Source organism: Phyllostomus discolor, chromosome 3, assembly GCF_004126475.2.
Source record: "Phyllostomus discolor isolate MPI-MPIP mPhyDis1 chromosome 3, mPhyDis1.pri.v3, whole genome shotgun sequence".
Lineage (NCBI taxonomy): Eukaryota > Metazoa > Chordata > Mammalia > Chiroptera > Phyllostomidae > Phyllostomus > Phyllostomus discolor.
In genome coordinates, this window is record NC_040905.2 from 45,965,043 (window position 1) to 45,985,151 (window position 20,109).

General features: G+C 35.2%; 1 protein-coding gene across 4 annotated transcripts in view; it reads right to left on the minus strand.

Annotated features, from left to right (window-relative positions):
• Window positions 1–20,109, minus strand: part of ANKRD31 (ankyrin repeat domain 31) — a 119,824-nt gene that overhangs the window by 59,277 nt on the left and 40,438 nt on the right. For all 4 annotated transcript variants that reach the window (XM_036020425.1, XM_028517576.2, XM_036020427.1 and 1 more), the window contains 2 exons: window positions 12,226–12,381; window positions 4,262–4,404 (listed from right to left, as the gene is read on the minus strand). In XM_036020425.1, the coding sequence (XP_035876318.1) occupies window positions 4,262–4,404; window positions 12,226–12,381 (299 nt within the window). The remainder of the gene's footprint in view (window positions 1–4,261; window positions 4,405–12,225; window positions 12,382–20,109) is intronic.

Sequence of the window (20,109 nt, forward strand, 5' to 3'; positions counted from 1 at the left end):
TCTTACACCACCCACAAAAATAAATTCAAAATAGACCAAAGACTTAAATGTTAGATCTGAAACCATAAACATTCTAGAAGAAAACAAAGGCAGCAAAATCTTGGACATTGCTCATAGCAATATTTATCAGATATATTTCCCCAGGCAAGGGAAACAAAAGAAAAAATAAACAAATGTGATTATATCTAATTAAAAAGGTTTTGCACAGCACAGGAAATCATCAACCAAATAAAAAGACAACCCATAGAATGGGAGAATATATTCACCCATACATCTGAAAAGGGGTTAATATCCAAAATTTATAAAGTACTTACAAAATTCAACACCAAAACACAAACAAACAAACAAACAACCCAATTAGAAAATGGGCAAAGGACCTGAACACACACTTCTCCAAGGAGGACATACAGATGGCCAATAGACATATAAAAAGATGTTCAACATCAGTAATCCTCAGAGAAATGCAACTTAAAACCACAATAAGATAGTATCTCACACCGGTCAGATTGGCTATCATCAATAAATCAACAAACAATAAGTGCTGGTAAGGATGTGGAGAAAGGGGAACACTTTTGCACTGTTGGTGGGAACGCACATTGGTGCAGCCATTGTGGAAAGCATTAAGGAGATACCTCAAAAAATTAAAAGTGGATCTGCCTTTTGACCCAGCAATTCCACTTCTGGAAATATACCCAAAGGCACCAAAAACATTAATTCAAAAGAACATAAGCACTCCTATGTTCACTGCAGCATTATTTACAATTTCCAGGATATGGAAGCAGCCTAAGCATCCATCAACAGGTGAATGGATAAAACAACTATGGGACATTTACAAAATGGAATACTAGTCAGCCATATAAAAGAAGAAAATCTTACCCTTTGCAAGAGGACCTGGAGAAAATTATGCTAAGTGAAATAAGCCAATCAGAAAAAGGTAAACACCACATGATTTCACTCATATGAGCAATCTCATGGACAAAGGGAACTAACAAACAAAACAGAGACAGACTCCTAGATGGAGAGCAGATGACAGCTCGTGGGGGAGGAGGTTAGCAGGTGGAGAGATTGAGCAAAAAGGAGAAAGGATTCATGGACATGGACAACAGTGTGGTGGTCAGGGGGACTAAATGGTAACAGAAAAAAAATACAATAAAGATTAAATTAAAATTAAAAAAAAAGAAAATATAAGGAAAAAAACAAGCTATAGAACACCAGAAAGATAAAATTAGCCAAATTCAGAATTAGGAAATTCTGTTATAGACAGATTAAAACATACTTAAGAGATACAATAGTCACATGTAATATATAGACCTTGTAAGATCCTGATGCAAACAAAATCTTTCTATAAAAACACATTTGTTTACCTAAGCTGGAAAATTTAAATATAAACTGGACATTAAATGGTATTAAGAAATTTTTAATTCTTATTAAGTGAAATAATATTGTGGGTGTGAAAAAAAATGTCCTTACCCATTAGAAATGTAGACTCAAATATTTATGGGTAAAATGGTATGATATCTGGGATTTCTTAGAAATATTCCAAACAACAAAACACAATCTGTGTTCCAGCCTGTAGAGTTGGTCTGACTCTTTATAGCATAATAGAATATATCATCAAACTTTATAAGAGAGTTCATTCCAGACACACATGGAATGAATAATCATCATGTCTCAGGAATATTTTTTCAATATATATGGATCCCAGTAACATTGTCAACCAATCTCATACACTTATATACCTTAGGGCACTTCATGAAATAAAAGCTTTGTTAAAATCATGACAGCTTACATTGATTTGCCATACCATTTTCTTTTCCTACTAACAAAGTAAGCCTAATAATAGAGGAATCAAAGTTTGTCTGATATATGTTGTTCTTAATGATGCCTACAGATTTTCAAAGACCACTACATTCTTGTCTAAACTTCTCCTACCATCTGTTAAATAACTTGTTCCAAATTTTTCTAAGGAACCACACTGAGATGATTATCTGTATATTTCAAATTCTACCTTTTCCACATTTTAAAAAATGTATTTTTGTTTTATTGATATAGAATTCACATGCCACACAATGCATTTAAAGAATTCAATTCAATGTTTTTAGTATGTTAAGAGGATTGTATATACATAACCACAACCTTATTTTGGAACAATGTCATTCCTCTTAAAAGAACCCTTTAACCATGATCTGTCACTTTTCTTTCCCCACCCTCTACCTCCCACTCTTAATCTTCGTCTCCAAAGGTTTGGTCTATTATGGATGTTTTAAATAAATGAAATCATACAATATGTGTTTTTAATAGCTTTTTCACTTTTAAAAAAACATGATTATTATCTTTTAGTATCTCCTATCTTTTACTATCTTTCCAGTATACAGTCAATGCCTGTAGGACAAAATGTTCAAGTTCCTTTAACTCTGAAGTTTAAGAAGTTCACACTCTATGGGTTCTGAGTCCAGAATCAGGCTCCCAGGGGTTCCATATCTGGTATCTTTAGTTCTGTGACATCTAAGATATAGGAGCAATCCAACACCCAGGGCCTAGGCTATTTTTCTGATCACCTTTGCCTGACCTACAAGATTCCTTGAGGGAAGCCTAGATCCTCATCTGATGCTCCCACCATTCCTACTCTATCCTCCAAAACCATGTCCTGTCCCACTTTGATTCTCAAGGCTTTGGCTCTTAGATCAGTACAGAACTAACCTGGAGTTTTATAAATTGCTTTTGGACTGGGTGAAGTAACTTGTTGGCTCACCCTAGGTAAATTAAAAGGGAGGGTAGGAAGAAGACAGACTATGACTTCGCCCTATTCCACTGGGTTTTAGCTTTTAATTCTCATGACAGTTCTCCAGACTTCTACTCCTTGTCATTCTCTTTTCTGTGGCCATCAGTCAGGATATGCCACAGTGCCAGGAGCCCATGAGTCATAGGAACACAGAAGATGGCAAAAAGGGAGGGTGGTAGGTAGTGAGTCCTGTGTCTTTGGTCCCTTCTACTTCACTGAGGCAACGAGAAAAGGTTATGTATCTTTAAAGGCTAGAGGAAGACAGGCAGTTCTAGCTATGAGGTGGAAATTAGCTGGAGACATATTACCAGCTGAAGCAAAGGAAGAACTGAGAAAGAAAAAAAAAAACAGTAAAGAGATCACATAGACTAAAGGGAGAAAAGGTTCTTGTCCAGGAAGGGTCAGTCCTGACAAGAGGAGAGGGGAGAAGTACTCTAACTTTAAGTTTTCACTGTGGGAGCCCAGGTGTAAAGGGATAAATAAAGGACAGAGAGAGCACATACCATTACCTGTCTAAACCTGCATTCTCCTGGCCATTAAATTAGGTCCCAAGCAGAATTCCCTCTTTCCAACCCTCTACATAATGTGCAGTAATCACTTACTAGCAGGTGATACATTATCAAAAAAGCAAAACTACCTAAACTCTCCTAAAGTACTATTCCACATTAAGAAGGAATATGCCCTATCTTTCTATGTCCATACCTCCCAGTAGCCTTCCACAATTCTACCTGTGTCAGGCATTTGTTCTGAAAATATACAGAACAGATCTTCCTGAGCCCAGGTGATTAGCCCTCTTTCCTATCCTAGGAGTTCTGAACCCTGATGGAACTCAATACTGAAATAAAGAAGATATTTTCAGCAAGTATCTTGGTCCTGTAATGTGGTGCCTGAACCAAAAAACGTCTAGGAACCTCACAGCATATATGACTTCTGAGATAAACTCTATGTGCTAAAATTCTTAATCTCAATGAGAATTATTATAACTGCAGTTACTACTTATCAACTTATATGGAATTACAGTATTTTGATATTTAACCATGGTACATCTGTGTTGGTGTGTACTGGTTGACCATTAAGCCTGGAAGGCTATCTGATACTGACTATGAAAATGACACTAGACTCCATAAAACTGTATGTCTTATATAGAGATTGAACATCATTGTGTAACACTTTACAGAAGGAGATATTCCCTTAAAGTCTATAAAGCACCACACAAAAAGGGTTTTTAAAAAGTACAAGTTTTAAAAAATACCATGTATAAACAAAAATGTTCTATAGTCATTAAGACTTACATGTAAAATGTCACCAGCCATATTAGACACAAACAATCACACAGTAAAATTTTAGTATAAATTCTGAATACTGATTAGCAGAATGAACTGACACTGAATTCCTGTCTATTTTCCTATTGCTTGGTCCCAGAGATTTTAATACTTGCAGAATATGGTATTTAATCTGTAAACAAAAGCATTAGAGTACCTTATAATGTCCATTCATCACAGCATCATGTAGGGGAGTGATCTGGTACATTCCTTTGATATTTACATCTGCTCCGCCTTTTATTAGTTCACTCGCTGTCTCATAAAATCCTCTTACACTTGCTTCATGAAGTGCTGTCCAACCTATTACACAAAAAGGAAATGGTATTTGTTTACATCTAGCATCTTAATAATGTTTTGTGCTTAGCCTTAAAATAAAAACTCAAATTCTAAGCTGTTTCTTTAAAAAAATATGATTATATACGACAAGATAATCTCACCATGAAAACAACCTGTATTATTTGATGAATTCAATAAACCTAACAGACAAACCAAATATCTACCTCCAACTCCATTGTAGAAAAATATAAAAAGTAAAATATTTAAAACCGTTCCTGCCTTCTTCAAATAAAAAAGCTGTAAGGGGAGGGGGTCATTACAGCTCATAAAGAATGCTTGTTGCAGGCTATTCTTCTGCAGAGAAGAGGGGGAAAAGAGCTTTATTTCTAACTCAAGGTACTTTCATTAAAGTAACCCAGCTGACAGGACTACATAGAATCAGTTCTTTCTCCTTACTTGCAAAAAGCTATTTACAGTTCAACAAACATCCACAAAATGCTCCAAGAAAACAAGTCATCCAAATAAATATTCTGTCAGGTAGAGACAATGCTATAAGTAATACATATTTTTTAAATTCCAATAAATCATATGATTGATGTAAGAAAACCTAAAAGCAGCCATGTTAAAAGTATGTTTCACTCTTTCCAGAAACTTCTCCATAAATGAGGGTTTCTCAATTTCTGCACTAATATTTTGGGCTGAACAATTTTTATTGTTCTGAGCATTCTATCAAATGCCAGTATCAATCAACCCCTCTTCCCAGTTGTAAGCTAAAAATGTTTCCAGGAACCTGCCAAATATCCCCTTAGAGGCAAAATCACCCCAGTCAAGAACAGTAGCCATAAAATGTTATAGGAGGAGTTTCTCTTTTAGTATTAAATAGAAAGCCTAGAGGAAAAAATGAAGAGCACCAAAAATGGTAAATATGTAGTTAATAAAGGTTCTTCCTATAAATTTCCTTAAAATGCACATGGCTATTTAAAGTAATTGATAAATAATATTGGCCCATAATTATAACATTATATTTGGGGGTTTACAAAGGTACATACATATATGTGACATCTATTACACAAAGGATAAGGGAAATATGTTCAATATTAATACATTTTATGTGAAGAATTACAATATTAACTTTAAAAAGACTGTAAAACATTAAAGATGTATATTGTAATTCCTATACTATCCACTACAAAATAACATAGACAAGGAAACAAACAAACAAAAAAACAGATGAAGCTCACAAGAAACAATTAGTAAAATGGTAATCCTAAATTTGACTATTTATATTCTGTGAAACTTGAATAGTCTCCCTACTTAAAAGGCAGAGATTGCCCAGGCTGGTGTGGCTCATTTGGCTGGGTATCATCCTGTAAACCAAGACGTCATGGGTTTGATTCCTAGTCAGGGCACATGTCTGGGTTGTAGGTTTGGTTCCTGGTCAGGGTGCACACAAGAGGCAATCAATCGATGTTTCTCTCTCACATCGATGTTTCTCTCCCTCTCTCTCTCCTTCCCCTCCCCTCTCTTGAAAATCAATAACCATGTCCTTGGGTGAGGAAAAAAAATGAAAAATAAAAATAAAATTATGAAAGGCAGAGACTGGCAGAATGGATAAAATAGCATGACACGAGAAATATATTTAAAATATAAAGACATAAGTTCAAAATAAATGATTAAAAAGACATAGCAAATAGACAAGAAACATAAGACTGTAATGTATATATTAACATATAAACTTTAAGACAAAGTTTTACCAGATATAAAGAGAGATATTTCATAAAAATTAAATGGTCATTTTATCAGAAGATATGACAATTATAACTATGTATGTATCTAATAACAGAGATTCAAAATATTAGAAGCAAAATTTGACAGAATTAAAGGGATGAATAGACAAGTCCACAATCACAGTTATGAACATTTTAATACCCCTCTCAGGAAATGATAGGTCAACTAGACATCAGTATAGATAGGATGTTCTGAACATTACCAGCCACCTTCATCTTACTGACATTTACAGAACATCACATACAAGTGAAGAACAAACATTCAAGTGCACAGGGTTATTCCCCAAGAAAAACCATATACTAGACGATACACCAATTCTCAATAAGTGTAAAAGGATCAAATTCATAGAAAGTGTATCCTTCAACCATAATGGGATTAAGTTAGAAATCAATAACAGAAAGACATCTGGACAATCTTCAACTATTTAAAAATTAAATAACTTCCAATATAATTAATCCTGGGGTCAAAGAAGTAATAATACAAGAAATGAAAAATATTTCAAACTGAGTGATAATGAAAATTCAATATACCAAAATCTGTGGGATGCAGCAGAAACAGCGTTTAGAGGAAAATTTAAAGCTTTAAATGCTTACAGTAGGAAAAAAGGTACAAAAATTTGTGACCTCATTTTCAACCCTAAGAAACTAGAAAAAGAACAAAGAAAACCAAAAATAAGTAGAAGTCAGAAAAAGAGTAGAAATGAAATACAAAACAGATAATAGAGAAAAAACTGATAATCCTCTAGCTTAGGAAGGATGGAAGAAAAAGAGAAAAATGGAGGAAGGGAGAGAAGAAAGGGAGCTGAGTAGGGAGGAAGATAATGAAAGATAAATGAAAGCATAAGAAATAAAAGATAAAGTATTCCTAAAATTTTTCAGATACTAAAAGGATTACAGGAGACTATTATAAATAACTTCATAAATAAATTCTATAACTTAGATGAAGACAAATTCCTTTAAAAATACAATTTACCTAAACTGAAACAGAAAACTGAATAGCCCACACCTATTAAAGAATTTTAATTTATTATCAGAATCTTCTCACAAAGGAAACTACAAGCTCAGATAGTTTTACTCTTAAATTCTGTCAAACATTTAAGCAAGAAAAATACCTCAATCTTACACAAACTAGAAGGGAGAATACTACTTAACTCATTTTATGAGGTCTACAAAACCTTAATACCAAAACCAAAGACATTACAAGAAAATTATAGACCAATATTACTTATCAACATTGATACAAAATATCTTTAACATAGCGTTATTAGCAAATTGAATCCAGCAATATAAAAAAATAGTAATATGTCATGACCAAGCATCTATTCCTCATAAAAACCCTCAGCAAATTGGAAATGGATTCCTCAATATAAGGAGCAGTTACAAAAGCCTACAGCTAACATCATGCTTATTACTAAATATTAAAGAGGCAAAACTAATGTAGAGTGAATAATATCAGAATAGTAGTGGCTTCCAGAGAGTGGGTGTGGGGAACAACTGAGGAAAGGTATGATGGATTTTTGTATAATTTTGGTAATATTCTATCTCTTAATCAAGGTTTGGATTACACAGGTGAGTATGTCAAAATTCATCAAATGGCACATCTAAGAATTGGCATTTTATTGTATGAAACTTTTACCTCAAAGAAAAAAAACTATTGAACTCTATTTAGTGGTGAAATATACTTATCTCTGTAACTTTCTTTGAAATATTTCAACATACAGATGGATTGATGGATGAACAGAGATTTATAGATGGATAGGTATAAAACAATAAGAAATATATAATGGTCTTTACTTCATGGTTTCTGACATGGAGCTCCTAAAACCCATGTAAACAGGGATACTAGGAGAACATTTTGTTCTAGTATTTAGCTTCTGACCCCAGTTCTTGATACAGAACCTCCAAGATCTTTGTAATTTCCTGAGTAGCAGGAGCATCTGACACAGAACTCCTAAACCTCTTGGAATTTCCTGGGTGGCGGAAGTGTCTTTTGTTCTAATGAGGCAACTTTTGACAGATGGGAGCTGGTCACCAGAAGACCAAACCATGATTAGAAACTTGGAACTTTCAGCTCCCCCTCCCACCCTAATTCTTTGGAGAGAAGAGAGCGGCTGGAAATGAATTTCATAATTGATCTTGCCTACATGATGGAGCCTCCATAAAATTCCCAAAAGTATGGGATTTGGAGAGCTTTTCCAGGCTGGTGGACACATTTATTTGCTGGGAGGTAGCATACCCCCTATTCCATGGGCACAGAAGTTGAACAGAAGTTATAGGTAACCTGGGGTCTTACTATTTGGCATTTAAATGGGAGGCAGTTTTGTGGAACGGAGCCCTTAATCTGTAGGGTCTGTGCTAATGTGGGTTAGTGTCAGAATTGAACTGAACTGACACTCAGTTGGTGTCAGAGAACTGCTTAACAGGTTGAAAACCCAGACACCTGGTGTCGGAAGTACTGATGTGAGTGTGAGTAGAAGAAAAACACATGAGTGTTTCTCCTTTACAGTAAGTATGTGATGAAAACAAATACGTAGAATCTAGGTATTAGGTATATGGATGTTTACTGTATAATCCTTTCAACTTTTCTATGTTTGAAAATTTTCACAATTTCATAAAAATATTTAAATAAACAACTTACATGTGAACCTTTGGAATACCTACATTTAAGAACTGCCTGTTTTTTTTAATAATATAAAACTATCTCCCTCAAAGTACTGTTTCTGATACAAAATGTGAATTCATGGGTATTTGAGTATTGAGACCTGCAGACGACTGGAAATTTGCTTATTGATGTGTCCACTGATTAACTTGATTATCTGCCATAGGTCAAGGCTTGTTGGATGAAAAATGAAGTATCAGAAATCCAAAAGTTATTAATTTTGGAATGCAGATGATGATCTTTTTAGAAATCTCCTTTCTTCATTTAGGTTTCCATAAACTACAATAAAAACTGATTTCCTAAAGGGGACAAAATGGCTGCTATAGGCATGAGAAAATAACCGCAACAAAAGATTGTTTTCCCTGAGCCCAGATTGACAGAAAGATAAGATAAATGTAAAACAATGGTTTGTTTTCCAAGGAAACCCAATCTCGTATTTTAAATTTACTACAAAAAATTCCCCAAGAAGACAAGGTGCATGTGAGTAATTCAGAGTAAATGGTGGAGCCTGTGGGGAAGGGGAGGTTAAAAATGAATGTTACTGCTGCCCTGGCCAGGTGGCTCAGTTGGTTGGAGCATCATCTTGCACACCAAAAGTATGCAGGTTCGATCATCCCTGGTCAGGGCACATATCCAAGTTGCAGGTTCAATATCCAGTCGGAGCACGTGAGATGGCAGCCAATCAATGTTTCTCACATTGATGTTCCTCTCTCTCTCAAAGACAAAAATCAATAAACATATCCTTGGGTGAGGATTTTAAAAAAGGAGACAGAGAATACTACTTTAAGTAAGACCTAAGCAAGAATGATCCAGTAATGAGCAGTCTCAGGGCTGAAAGAAATTTTCAGCATCAGTAAACCCAAAAGGACCTTTATTCTGCAGATAGGGCCACTGTAGACCATAGAAAGAGCTACATATTATAGAAAGAAATCAAATGTAACCAAGAATTTCCCTTTCCCTAGAGTTATTCCTTCTGTGATTCCATGCCTCCAAAGTAAAGGTAGAGTATAATTTACAACAGATCTTTTATTAACTCCTGAATCTGCAGGTTGGCAGATCCTTAAGTAATATTTTTTCTTTCCAAATATTTAACCATTTTGGAGCAAATCTCTTTAAAGCTTTATAGGGTTATGAATTTCCTATAAAGAGAATATAATTAATACATGCTTAATAAAGATTCAAGATCATAATGTTAGTTTTATGTCCTCATGCAGCAATTGCTAACACCTACAGAGGTACGAAGTGTACTTCTTCCCAAATATATAGTCCTCAACAATTTTGCCTCTCATTTATGTTTTTATCTGTCACTTGCCTTGATGTTGGTTTAAACTTCTTACTATTGTCGATATTCTGGTCCATACCAAATTTTCTTCTCAGTTCTAATGTGTCATAGGCATAGGAATCAGAATTCTATGAAAAATAATGCTCGAGGCCTTTGTCTGAGAGGGTTTTAGCAAAGAAGCTTTGAGATCTATGTTGGGTATTAAGAGTTTCTTCAGCCTACTTCCTGGTTGTCACCAAGGAACATCTATTGCTTTTGATAGGTAAAAAATTATTCCAATTGATTTTTAAAACCAAAAATATGAAAATGTATATGAAGACATTAAATATAAATGGCACCTATTAAAAAAACCATTGGTTTGTTATTGTACATTTTGTAATTTCTCAAAAAGCACTTAAGCCTTTTTTATATTGTATCACAAAATATATTTAAGGCTTTCTAATAGATATTATTTATATTTGTTTTCAGAGTAGCTGGCACATAGGAGGCACACTGGGAAAGTTCACAACTTTGAACTGGTATGTTATGTGGAGATCATACACCTCTTGCCAGTAGTTCTTGAGCTTTAATGAGAATAAAAATCACCTGGGGAACTTGTTAAAAATGAAGATTTCCAGGTTTTAACCTAAAGATTTTTATCGAGAGAGAGAGAGAGAGAGGGAGTGTGTGTGTGTGTGTGTGTCTGTGTGTGTGTTTTGGGGGTGGAATTAAAGGTTCATTTTAAACAAAACGTTGCAGGTGATTGATGGAAATGGTTTGGAGACAGCCCTTGGAAACACTGCCCTCTGCAACCTGTGGGAGGTAATAGCCAGAAGTATAATGATCTGAGCTAAGATGCAAAGAGAGAAGGAAAGTAGAAAACAAGAGAGTTCACAGGGGGGATAAATGGCAATGAAAAAAATACAACAGAAAAATTTTTTTAAAGAATCATTTATAAACTTAAAAAAATAAATAAGAGTTCAAAAAGCCTGGAGAATATGGGAAAGATAAAGAATTCATGAAGGTCACAGAAGTACCTGTGAGGAAAAGGTGTACATTAACTGGCTGAACACAAGCAGGGCACAGCCTCCAAGCATGTTAACAATGGCACAGAAAAAAGGGTGGGGGCTAATGAGAAAACACAGGTCAAGAGATGCTTGGGAAATCCACAAAGTCCAGTTAGCTGCATGTAGGGCTACTCCTAAATGTAAGGAATAGACAGACACTAACAGAAAGAACCACATATTTCTCAAAATCAAGGGAACAAGTGCTTTATCTAGCAAATAAGGAGCAAAGATTGAGGGTAAGAGGAAGATGGTGGTTCATCTGGGTATAAGGTTGGGAATTACAACCTGTTAAAACTTGATTACAGGAGAAACCCAGACCTTGCTAAAGTTAAGTATTGAGGAGGCACTAGTAATCACCTGCCTGTCCACGGACTATGGTATTGATCTCAGCACACCATAAGACTTTTTGTACTGTTTCATAAGCTGAGGAAGTCTAGACATAATAGTAAAAGTATGGACACAAAAAGTCCTATCCAGGCCAGCTCAGTGTAGCATAGTTACTTAAATCCTTTCAAAGAATCATTCATTTCCAGGAGAACATGTCAGGTTCTCCCCACAAAGAAAACTGTACCAGAGATACCAGGGAGACTCTTCTTTCTGACTTCTCTGTCCAACCCTCTCTACCTCATACTCTCTTCTCTCCATTTCCCTGGCCATTGCTATTTCTGTACATCTACCATTTTATCATCAGTTTCCCTCAAGTTCAATGTATCATTAGCTTCTTTCAGCTTTTGACCTCATTTCTCTTCCATTCAAAGCTGAGGTGCCCAGGGCACAGGGAGCAAGCCAGCCTCAGGAACCCCACCCTCCTGTGTAATGCCATTGCACACAGCCCACAGGCAGGCATAATCACTGAAGGAGAAATATAATGCTCTTCTTTTGTTCCCTCTGCCCTTAACATTTCCCTGGGAGATGATGGTGAAGGGCTACCTTGTAGGAAAATTGCGTGGAAGCTTTGCGTGGAAGCTTTGAGACTTGCCTTAGGCCCAGTTTGCCATACATCCACTGGAAGGACTCTTCTAAAACTACAAATCACTTTCAAGATAACTGTGGGTGGTAACCCCAACTTACCAGCATAACTTGGTTGATTAACATTTCCTCCTTTTTCAATACAGTAATGAACAAGATGAATATCATTGTGCAGTGCAGCCTTATACAGTAGGTTCTCTCCAAAAATGTTTCTCCGGTTAATGACAGAAAGAGATATTTTATTGATCTTCATTTTTTCTGAAATGAGGGAAGGGTCAAAAAAATAATCCTTATTGAAAATCAGGAAGAATACAGGTAACAGGGTGAACCCAGTCAACATTCTGGAATAGAGGTACACTACATTATAAAAGAGTATTTTATCCATTGATCCAACCATAGTATCTCCATATAATAGGATGAAAGAGACAAATTTTGTTAGTTGGAAAATATTTGTAGAAGTTATAAATCATCTGAGCAGTTTATGTTGACTGAAACCCCATGAAAGGTGCATATATGAGATTAACAGATTATTTTCTTAAAAATTCCAGTGAAAAAGATTATTTAAATCTAGAATTAAATGCTATTAAACCCAACAAAATGTTGTATAATATCATTCTTGTACACCAAAATGTCTTATAAAAACCATAAAAAGAAAATTTAAAAGTACATAATTACAAAAGGTACAAAATACAAAAATTAACCCCAGTGAAACCAGAAAGGAGAATGCTAAATTTTTTTTCTTTGCTAAAAGTAACTGTCATTAAAGAACTATGATCTTAATTTGTGTAACAGTTTTGATTTCCTAAGCCAGGAAATATACAGTCAAAACAGTTTACCAGGTTATGCATCATTTTTCCACTGTGCTTCCTAAAATACGGTAACTCCTCATTTAGATACTCCAAATCCTGTCAATTTTTGTGGATAATATTCATTTGGTTTCCTTGAATTTCAGAATAGCTTTGATGACAGCTTTTCCCATTTTAAGTTACCTAACCTGCCTCATCCTAAAACCTTACAAAGGTAATTGAGTGCTGCAGCAGACTTCTTAGCAGATCATGATTTGCCTTTTATTTGATTTCTTCCACTCAGTTCCACTGTAAAACAAACTAACTGCTGAACATTTGAGCCTACCTTCCTCTATCCCGGACTACAAAGTATTTTGTCCCCACCAGATAAACTGTATGTTGAGATGGCTCCTGGAGTGTAGGGGATGACTCAGCACCAGGATCCTGGCAGCTGCTCCCTCAGTTCTCTCCATAAAGCCACCACCCCCAGTCTCTCCTCAAGCATCTCTAGTCTACTCTGACCCCTCTTTGCTGGAGCCCAGGATAAACGAGCGCAAATGAAATTTTATGCATTACCCTTTAAAAGGCTTTCTGTGACTTCAGCTGTCTGGGTTATCTGGGTTCTTTTTGGGCTCTGGTTCTGTAGGCTTAGGTTCTGGGCAGCTTGGAGTTTAGACACCATACTTCTCAGGGGGAACCCCCCAATTGCTGAATATTCCTCCAGCACTTCAGCTGCCATTCAGCCAAAACTCTTGCGTCTCCTCTGCTCTCCACACTAGTCACATTATGGCGAAGCTGTTTCTTTGTATGTCTGTGGTTATGAGGTTTCCCTCCTACTATTGTTCAGTTGTTTATTCTGGATGATTTCTCTACAATTTAGTTGTAATTCCAGACTGGTCCTGAGAGGAGATTAGTGTAGCTTTCACTTACTCCTCCACCATCTTGGATCCTTGGTTATGATCTTTTTGATGCATTGTTGTATGCAGTTTGCTAATATTTTGTTGAGGATTTTACCATCTATGTTCATCAGAGGTATTGGCCTATAATTTTCTTTCTTTGTAGTGTCTTTATCTGGTTTTGGAATTAGGATAATGCTAGCCTTGTAAAATGAGTTTGGGAACATTTCCTCCTCTTGAATTTTATGATATAGTTTGAGGAGAGGTAATTCTAGGAATGTTTGGTAAAATTCACCTGTGAAGCCATCTGGTCCAGAGCTTTTCCCTGTTAGGTTTTTTTTTTTTTTAACATTGCTTTAGTTTTACTATGCATAATCTATCTATTCAGATGCTCTAATCCTTCCTGGTTTAGTTTTGGAAGCTTGTATGTTTCTAGGAATTTATCCATGTCACCTAGGATTCATTTGTTGGCATACAGTTGTTCATAATCTTTTCTTACTTAATGCCACTAATCATCAGAGAAATGCAAATTAAAACCACAGTGAGACATCATTTCACACCTGTCAGAATGGCTAGCACCAATAAATCAACAAACAACAAGTGCTGGGATGCATGCGGAGAAAGGGGAACCCTTTTGCATGGTTGGTGGGAATGTAGACTGGTGCAGCCATTGTGAAAAGCAGTATGAAGATACTCAAAAAATTAAAAATGGATCTGCCTTTCAACCTAGTTATTCTCCTTCTGAGAATATACCTGAAAAAACCCTCAACACTAATTTGAAAGAACACAGCAGCCCTATGTTGACTGCAGCCCTATTTAAAAACACCAAGATATGGAAGCAGCCCAAGTGTCCATCAGTAGCTGAGTGGATAAACAACTATGGGACATTTATACAAAGGAATACTACTAGGCCATAAAAAGAAGAAAATTTCACACTTTGCCACATTTTGGATGGAGATGGAGATGGATATGGATTTATGCTAAGTGAAATAAGCCTATCAGAGAAAGACAAATAGTATATGATTTCACTTGTATGTGCAATCTAATGAACAAAGTGAACTAACAAGGAAAATGGGGACAGACTTATAGATGAAGAGCAGGATCACAGCTGTAAGAAGGAGGTTAGGGGTGCAGGGATTGAGCAAAAAGGGAAAAGGACTCAACGATGTGGTGATTACTGAGGGGAAAGAGGTATAAGGGGACTAAATGGTAATGGAATAAAATACAATAAAGATTAAGTTAAAATAAAATAAATTAACCATATAAAATTTGAAATGAAAACTAAGTTGTGGAAGACGTTCACTTCCAGTCATGACTAAATAACTACTGTGACTTGCCTTCCCATTGTAAACAAATTTCTTTTGATTGGTGTAGTACGGTAAGTAAATAGTGGTTCTCCAAAGATGTTTATATCTTAAATCCTCAGAACATGAGAATGCTACCCAATATAACAAAAGCAACTTTGTAATATGGTTATGTTATGGATCTTGAGAAAGCAAGAGAGAAGCAAGAAGATCAAAAGAGCAGAAGGCACTGTGACCACAGAAGCAGAGGCTTGTATGTGGGCAGCACCAAAGGAATGCCACAGCTTTTAGAAGCTAGAAGAGGTAAGAAACAGATTTTCTCCTGGAGTCCGCAAAAGGAACCCCTGCTGTTGACACCTTGATTTTAACCCCTTATTCATTTGGACTTTTAACCTAAGGACTGTACGAGGAACAAAGTTGTGTTGTTTTATGTCACTAATTCTGTGGTAAATTATTACCACAATAGAAAACTAATGCAATTGATGTTTGCAAAGTATATTTTCCTCATCCTTTTAATTTGAACCTATTTGTGTCTTTATTTATTCCATGTATGTTTCTTAAAGTCAGCATGTAGTTGAGTCTTGCTTTTTCAGCCAATCTCTGACAATCTCTGCCTCTTAATTGGAAGTATCTTGACCATTTACATTTCAAGTAATTGTTGATGTGGTTACCATATTTTGCCATGTAAAATGCACACTTTTTTGCCCAAATTTTTGAGGGAAAAATAAGGATGTGCATTATACATGAGTATAATGATTACATACCATGGGTATAATAATCCTGTGCACAATGCACACAGAAACATGGATGCACATTATACATGGCAAAATATGGTAGGCTTAGTTGTATCACCTTGCTATTTGTTTTCTGCCCTTTCTACCTGCTCTTTGTTCCCCTTCCCTTCTTCTTATTCCTTCTTTTGGGTTAACACTGAATATTTTTTGTTATTCTATTTTATTTTCTTTGGTGGTTTACTAGCTGTAACTGGTTTCCTTTGTTATAATGGTTCCTTTAGGTTTTATAGTATATACTTTTCAGTTATTACAGTCTGTCTTCAAATAGCATCTTCAGATATATTTTACAATATTTTATTTCCATTTCTCTTTATTTCTTTGTTGTCACAAATTTTACTTTTATATGTTAAAACCTCATAATCCACTGTTGTTATCTTTGTTTAAGTCAACTTCCCTTTAAAGTTGACTTATAAATAAGAATTGTGTATTTTTATCAATTTAGTTACCATTTCTAGTAATCCTAATTCCTTCATGTAGACTCAGATTTCTATCAAGTATCATCTTTCTTCTGCCAGAAGAATGTCCTTTAACATTTCCTATAGTATGTTAAATACTATACATAGTGATGAATTCTTCCAGCTTTTGTATGTCTGAAGCTTTCTTTCACCTTTATTTTTGAAAGATATTTTTCTGGATATTAAATTCTAGGTTCTAGTTACAGAATACTAGGAATAAAATTTCTTTTAGAACTTTTAGTTGCTGCTCAGCAATCTTACTGCTTGCATTGTTTCCAACAAGAACTTTGATATCATTCTTATCTCTGTTCTATACATAACATGCCTTTTTTCCTTATCAGCACATATATGAGGTCTGTCCAGAAGGTACCCAGCCACGTAATGTGAAAAATGGAGACAATTATTATAGAAGACACAAGATACAAGAAACATAAAGCTCTGCATAAGACATGATGCATGAGCAGGCACGTTATCATGATGAAGCTGCCAATCACTAGTTCCCCATAGCTGTGGCTTTCTGAATCATCCAAATAGTTTCAGTGGAGGAATGTTTAAGCTTAGTGCAAAATCCGATGCAGTTTCATTGCTTTATTTGCTCAGTCATTCTGAATGTGATGGCCACATAGTATATATGCTCACTCAATGGCATCTACTCCCCTCAATGACCAGTACACTGAAGTTGTCATTGTTCACATATGCGCATTCCAGTCCACTCTCCTTGGCTGCCAGGTTACACTGATGTTACACAAACCGTTTTTATTATATTAACAATGGCTCGTCTTTTTCCAGATAGACCTTTCATATCACATATTCTTCTGATTTCTTAAATGTCTAAATATTATTTCATTGGTTATATTATAATTTACTAACTATTCACCTACTTTAGATTGTTTCTTGTTATTACAATTAACAAGGCAGTGAGAAATATGGTTATAAAATATCTTTATGTATCTAAGCAAGTGCAGTTATATAAATACTCACTATAAGAACTGCTGTTAGAAAAGAATTGTAACTTAAATTGTGATAGATGTAAATAAACTGTTCTGTAAAAAGACTGAACAAACTTAAATTCTTCTTGACAACACATTAGAATGTTTACTTTTTCTACATTCTCACCACTGGGAATTCTCAAATGTTTAGAATTCTCTTAGGTTAAGATTATACTTCTTAATTTGCATTTCTTTAATTATGAATGAGAAGTTAATCTTTATATATATATATATGGTACACATATATATATTTCCTGTGAACTGCTTGTTCATGTCCCTTACCTATTTTTCTTTATCCTTTACCCTGTTTTCTAAAAGCTCTTTGCATGCTAATGAAATTAACCCCAGACATATATTACTCATACTTTTTCTGTGTTTGATGTTTGGTTTTCTTTAGTGTATTTTCCCAAGCAATCTTTAAAAATGTATGATATGTACTAAATTTTAACATTCTTCTCCCTCTTAGATTCTGAGTTTGAATCATTTCGTTTTAAAAAATGTATTTCTTTATTTTTAGAGAGAGGGGAAAGGAAGGAGAGAGGAAGAGAAACATCAATGTGTGGTTACCTTTCATGTGCCTCTCACTGGGGACTTGGCCTGAAATCCAGGCATGTGCCCTGACTGGGAATCGAACCAGCAACCCTTTGGTTCACAGACCCATGCCCAATCCACTGAGCTATAGCAGCCAGGGCTGAACCACTTTTTAAAGAGTCTTTTTCTACTTCAAGATCACAAAAAATTCATTTATGTTTTATTCTAGAATTTTTTCTTTTCTTTTAAATCTTTGGGCAAACTAGAACTAAATTTAGTACCATAAGAATGTTATGCCCTGGCTGGTGTGATTCAGTTGGTTGGAGCATTGTCCCATAAACCAAAAGGTTGTAGTTGTACTCCCAGTCAGAGCACAGGCCTAGGTTGTGGGTTTGGTCCCTAGTCAGGGCATGTACAAGAGGCAACTGATCCATGTTTCTCTCTCAAATCATTGTTTCTCTCCCTCTCTCTCTCTCCCCCACTCCCTTGCCCTCTCTCTAAAATGAATAAGCATGACCCTGGGTAAGGATAAAGAAATAAAAAGAAAGAAATGTTATAAGGATGCAATTTTATATTTTTCACTACTTATTGTTTAGTCCCTTTTTGCTACCAATTTAACATTCCATCTTAATCACATACCTGCCCCCATACTCCCACTTTATCTGGCTTCTACACCTAAACTCTTTATTGTTTCACTGATTTGTCTGTCTGCTCCTGTTCCAGTACCACATTATTTTAATTTCTGACTTCCTAATTACTTTCATTTTATGTAGAGTAGGTTCCTACCCCATTCTCCCTTGGGTTTTACTTTTCAGAATTTTCTTGGTTAGTTTTTCATATTTATTTTTCCAGTTGAAATTTGGTATCATATAATCTCCAGCTAACCTCATTCTCATAGCTAACCTCCAGCCTTATAAAGCAAAATAAAATAAAATAAAATAATTAACAAATAAAAATTTGTTTCTGATTGAGCTCTCATGCATTTATAGAAAAATTTAGGGAAAAGTAAGTTTCTCATAACATTGAATCTTTATGGTCAAGAATAAGGTTGTTCTTTCCATTTATTCAATTTTTTATGTCCCTCAGTACAATTTTTAAACCCTCTTCTTATAGGTATGGCCCATTTTTTATTAGGTATGTAAGCAGATATTTTTCTCTTTTTTGTGACTATAAATACGATGTTCTATTTTCTTACTAGGTGATATTTTATACATGAAAGCTATTTACTTTGTCTTCTTTTGTTTTTTGTTTTTCGTTTTTAAGATTTTATTTATTTATTTTTAGAGAGGGAAGGGAGGGAGATAGAGATAGAGATAGAGAGATAGAGAGAAACATCAATGTGCGGTTGCTGGGGGTTATGGCCTGCAACCCAGGAATGTACCCTGGCTGGGAATTGAACCTGGGACACTTTGGTTCCCAGCCCGCGCTCAATCCACTGAGCTATGCCAGCCAGGGCTGTCTTCTTTTGTTTATTGAATTTTTAAAAATTTTTTGTTTGGATATAATTTCAGACTGACAAAAAGTTGTAAATATAGAACAAAGGATTTGCCCATTGTTAATATTTTGCCACCCCTTTTAAACCTTTCTATTGCCCTCTCTACATACACATACACATGCATACAGACACACATATACATAACAAATAACATGCATACACCATGCCCCATTACTTGCTAATATTTAAGTGTACATTTTCCAAAAACAAAGACATCCTTTTACATAACCAAATTATTATTAAATTCAGGGAAATTTAACACTGATAAACATTATTATTTAATCTACAGTCCGTATTTCAATTTTACCAACTGCCCCACTATCTATTGTTTTTAACCAGTCTTTCTAGATTCTTATTGTTTCTTTCTGATAGTTTTTTAGCTCATTCTTTGAGGCTTTATAAGAATACAGAAATAATATCTAGGACTAAGAATAATAAATTTTGTCTTCTCCTTTCTGCCATTTTATTCCTCATGGTATGATTTCTCAAAGCCTCATTCTATGTTGGTCACTCAACAAATAGATCAGACATGTAAATTTTAAAAGGGTTCTATAAGTATTCACTCCAAAATACAAGGATAGAAAAAAAATATCAGCCCAAAAGCCAAAAGTTCAGGATCAAGTCCTAGTTATGCCACTGATGAGCTGTGCAATGCTGGGAAAAATCCTTAACCTCCTTGAACTTCCTCATCAGTAAAATGACAAAGCTGAGATAGATAATCTCTGAATCCTTTTTAG